Source organism: Nicotiana tabacum, chromosome 10 (genome assembly GCF_000715075.1).
Source record: "Nicotiana tabacum cultivar K326 chromosome 10, ASM71507v2, whole genome shotgun sequence".
NCBI lineage: Eukaryota > Viridiplantae > Streptophyta > Magnoliopsida > Solanales > Solanaceae > Nicotiana > Nicotiana tabacum.
The window spans coordinates 38,498,472-38,503,009 of NC_134089.1; the positions used below are offsets into that span (position 1 = coordinate 38,498,472).

The 4,538-nt window shown below is 34.9% G+C and overlaps 1 protein-coding gene across 1 annotated transcript; it reads right to left on the reverse strand.

The window, feature by feature from the left end:
- Positions 1 to 1,518: 1,518 nt before the first annotated feature.
- Positions 1,519 to 4,324, reverse strand: LOC107832283 (nodulin-26-like). The gene is made up of 6 exons (XM_075223593.1): positions 4,141 to 4,324; positions 3,474 to 3,698; positions 2,753 to 2,950; positions 2,530 to 2,591; positions 2,021 to 2,179; positions 1,519 to 1,937 (listed from the first exon to the last, which is right to left on the reverse strand). The coding sequence occupies exons 1-6, from the start codon at positions 4,282 to 4,284 to the stop codon at positions 1,682 to 1,684; spliced, it is 1,044 nt and encodes a 347-aa protein (XP_075079694.1). The 5' UTR covers positions 4,285 to 4,324; the 3' UTR covers positions 1,519 to 1,681.
- Positions 4,325 to 4,538: the final 214 nt, after the last annotated feature.

Genomic DNA, 4,538 nt, shown 5'->3' on the forward strand with positions numbered 1-4,538 from the left:
TTCTCATCTTATACTCCTGTTGATTCAGGAGTGTTAAAGATGGGCAATGCCAGTGAAGTTAAGGTATTTGGTATTGGTACATGTTATTTTTTGAAAACTATCATTAGAAGGTGTGTACTTGAAGAAGAGATGAATAAAATTTTATATCGCCGTCATGATGGAGAAATTAGAGGACATTATACAGCAAATCGAACGACTTTTAAAGTTTTAGAAGTCGGATTCTTCTGGACCGCACTCTTTAAAGATGTCCAAGCATATGTAGTACAATGTGACAGGTGCCAGAGAACATGTAATATCACCAAGAGAGATGAGATGTTATTACAATTAATATAGATATGTGAAATATTTGATATTTGGGGAATAGATTTTATGGGTCATTTTCCTTATTCTCACTCATTTGAATATATCCTTGTGGCCGTAGATTACGTATCAAGATGGGTTGAATCCATCCCCACAGAAAGAATGATACTCGTACAGTGTACAATTTTCTTAAAAAAAAATATTTTAACCAGATTTGTCACACCACGAGTCATCATTAGTGACCAAGGAACTTATTTCACCAATAGGTGAATTTCTGATTTACTGTCAAAATATAATGTGACTCATAAAACAGGAACATCATGCCATGCTCAAACTCAAGGGTAAGTTGAGGTTTCCAACCGCGAGTTAAAAAGAATTCTGGAAAAAACGGTTGGCATCTCAAGAAAATACTGGGCTTTAAAATTAGATGATGCATTATAGGCGTACCGAACGGCTTTCAAAACGCCAATTAGAACATCTCCATATACATTAGTCTTTGGAAAAGCTTGTCATTTGCCCGTAGAATTAGAACACACAACTTTTTGGGCATTGAAAGTACTAAACTTTGATTTAACCTCGACTGGTAAAAAGCTATTTATTCAGGTTAATGAATAGGAAGAACTGAGATTGGGAGCCTATGAAAATGCTAAAATTTTCAAAGAAGAAACAAAAATATGGCATGACAAGTTGATCCGACCAAAGAGTTTCAAAATTGGAGATCAGGTACTTCTTTACAATAGCCGACTCAGGTTATTCCCACGAAAATTAAAATCGAGGTGGATAGGACCTTACAATGTTATAGGTGTTACTCCATACGGGACAATTGAAATTCAAAAAAATAGAGGAGAGAAGTTTAAGGTAAATGGCCACAGTCTAAAATTGTACTTTGGAGGATACTTTGAACAACATTCATCGGTTATTTTGATAGACTGATGAATTATGCAATTAATAAGTCGAGCTGACGACGTTAAACTCAGAACTAGGATACAAAACTCATAGACATTAAGGGAGAAGTAATGGAGCCTCATAAGCCCGACATAGATTTGGGTAATTTAACGCTTAATTAATTGATCTAGTCAATATCCAAGTTATTGTACAACTAGAATATCTCATGAAGACCTCTACAAAAACAGAGTCACTTGTACAGGAGTAACTCCATGGTGATCGATATGCTTAAGTAATTGGTATATTTAGAGTTCTTCTTGGCTTGTCATAGTCCTATATTGTAACATATATATAAGCATATATTGTGCCTACAGAGAATAACAAACAATGAAGCTTTCACTGCAATTCTTTCGCTTCAGCTTTCACACTTATTATAAACAGTTACTTGCAGTTACATTTTAAGCAACTTAATTGCATAAATATATAATTGATGCCCTTAAATATACATTTTGTAGCTCCTTCTCCTTTTTGTCTTATCATATACATATACATGCTTTTTCAGAGTGTGTGTTTCATCAATAATACACACACAACCTTCATCACCACATTCAAAGAAGATGTTGTGTGCTTCTGGTTCTTCAGTTTTGGTTACAATGCATGTCCACCCTTCACTACACTTGCATATAACCTTGTCTTTTGAGGATACTTCTATAACTTTTTGTGACTCTGAAATCTCTTTTACAGCTTCACCCCTTCACAGGAAAATAAAAAGATTAGCAAATCAAACTTCTTTTTTCAAAGGTGCATAATATATGAAGACTTATTAGTTTCATACCATGACTTATTTGTGAGTCTCATAAGATTGTAAGTCCAAGCACCAAATATGGCCCCTAAAGTTGGCCCTATAATGTAAATCCATAGCCCTTTGTAATGACCTGTAACAATTGCTGGTCCCAAACTCCTTGCAGGGTTCATTGATGCCCCTGTTAATGGCCTGTGCATCAAGAAAATATATGGTCCTTCAGATAAGGCAATTTCCCTCTTTACCTTTTTGTTACTATTTTTTTTAATCTTTATAAAATCCAACCACTTTTAGTTGATACAATTAAAAATTCCTTTGTTTTGCATATACTCTTACCGAAGTCTAGAAGAAGAAAAAAAGTAAAATCAAAATTTTCTTTCATTTAGAAATTAGACATATTACACCCCTTGGATGCGGCCCTTCCTTGAATCCTTTGCGTGATGCTTTGTGCACTGGGCTACCTTTTTATAAAGAAAACAAACATATATTTGGGACAAACAAAGCACAAAACATAGACATGAAATGAAAAGTGAAACTAGTACCCGGAGAACAATATATCAAGTGAAACAGTGGCTCCAATTGCAACCCCAGAGAAGTGTTTCATCTGCATCAAAGCGTAAGATATACTAAATTACATTACACTCTGCAATCGACATTTTCAGTAAAATAAAGTGTGTTATTGATTAAGCTATATTGATAGTATAAAAATACTTTAAACTATCGGTGAATATAAATTAAGCACGTCAATGAAATAGGAGTACTAACAGCTCGATCATCAGTAGCAACACCAGAGATGACAAACATGAGGTAGAATGTGGCTATGAACTCAAGTATAAAAGCCTGCATATTTGTTCCTGCTGGAACTGTTCCTACAAACTGGTCTTCTTTGCCATTAAATATTAGTCGAAGGCTTCCACTAGCTAGAGTGGATCCTATGACTTGAACCAAAATATAGGCCGGTACCTGCACAATTAATCCAGTAATCACAATAACAACAACAACAACAACAACAACAACAACAACAACAAAAAGGGCATCCCGGTGCAAAAAATATCTCGCATTCACGCAGGATCCGGAAACACCTACACTCTAAGGGGGTGTGATGTACGCAGCCGACCATGATGCAAGCATCAATAGATGATTGCACGGCTCGAACCCAAGACTTATAGGCAGAGGCGGATCTAGAATTTACGTTTTATGGGTTCATCATTTAAAGTTTTTAGCATTGAACTCATTGTCTTTTTAAAGTTATGGGTTCAAATTGCTATATATTGCAATATTAATGAATTTTTACATATAAATTTATGTTCCGCATCAAAAGTACTGGTTTCAATTAAACCCGGTGCCGATGCATTGCATCCGCCTCTGCCTATAGGTCACACAGATACAACTTGATTGTTGGTCCAAGGCTCCCTTCCTAAGATATGAATTCATAAATTTATGAATATAAAGGAGAGTTGTGAATAGTATTAATTCCATAGTTTACCTGATTCCAAGGAAACCTTTTGCAAGAGGCAAAAGCAATGGTAACAGCAGGGTTGAAATGTGCACCAGAGACATGACCAACAGAGTAAATCAAAACCATAACAACAAGTCCCCAAACAGATGCAATTCCAGGTAGTGTGACAACGTTGTCCTTGTTTATATTTAACACTATAGCAGCACAACCAGCAAATATCAACATGTAGGTTCCCACAAGCTCTGCAATCAACTGTAATTATAGTGAAAAAACTATTAAACCTTTAATAGCTGGGAAATTAACAACATTTGTGATCATAATTTGAGAAGGATATTAATACGTATTGAAGATATGAGATGGTCACACATTTTTCAACATTATGTAGAGCATACAGAGGTCCAGGTTTCACGTCTCACCACCAATTATTATCAAAGAACTTTCACGTATTTGGTACATGTGAATTAAACATGAACATTTAATTGATCCAGCAACTTTGCAAAAATCAAACATGACCATTTAATTGATCCAATCATATTGTCTTTTTTATGAATTGCTCAATATATTCATATATTTGACACTCTACGTACAAATCAAGAGACTTGAAACTCGAGATTAAATTACTGCATTCAATCAAAGACGCAAGCATAAGAAAAATTTCACTGAATTCGGAAAGAGTGTGAAGAAATTCAACTACCTTTTGAACGAAATGCACACTTATTAAGCATTTTGAATGTTTTTGTGAAGTCGTAGCGGTAGTGTTGGATTCTGCTGGGGATGGATAGCTATTAATCCTTAACGATGTAGCTCGTATTCCATCAACAACTGGTAAATCCTCCATACTTTTGCTTTGATTATTTGCTCCAACAAACACAGACAATAATAACGGCAGAACAAGAAATAAGCTATTGACTTTTTCAGATACTTTTATATATATAATTGAAGTGGACATAACTTATTTTTACTTTTATTTTTTTATGTGGATGTATTGTGGGGTGGGAGTGGAGGGATTGATTGTAGGCATTACGTATTTTTTCAGAATTTGTTATAATTAAATATGATGGATTACGGACGTCTTAATACAAATGCTGAACA

Coding starts and splice junctions, on each gene's coding strand:
- LOC107832283 (XM_075223593.1), bottom strand. CDS start 4,284: ATGGAGGATTTACCAGTTGTTGATGGAATACGAGCTACATCGTTAAGG. Junction 2,951..3,473: donor AAAGGTTTCCTTGGAATCAG/GTAAACTATGGA, acceptor TTAATTGTGCAG/GTACCGGCCTATATTTTGGT. Junction 2,180..2,529: donor CTTGATATATTGTTCTCCGG/GTACTAGTTTCA, acceptor CTTGATGCACAG/GCCATTAACAGGGGCATCAA.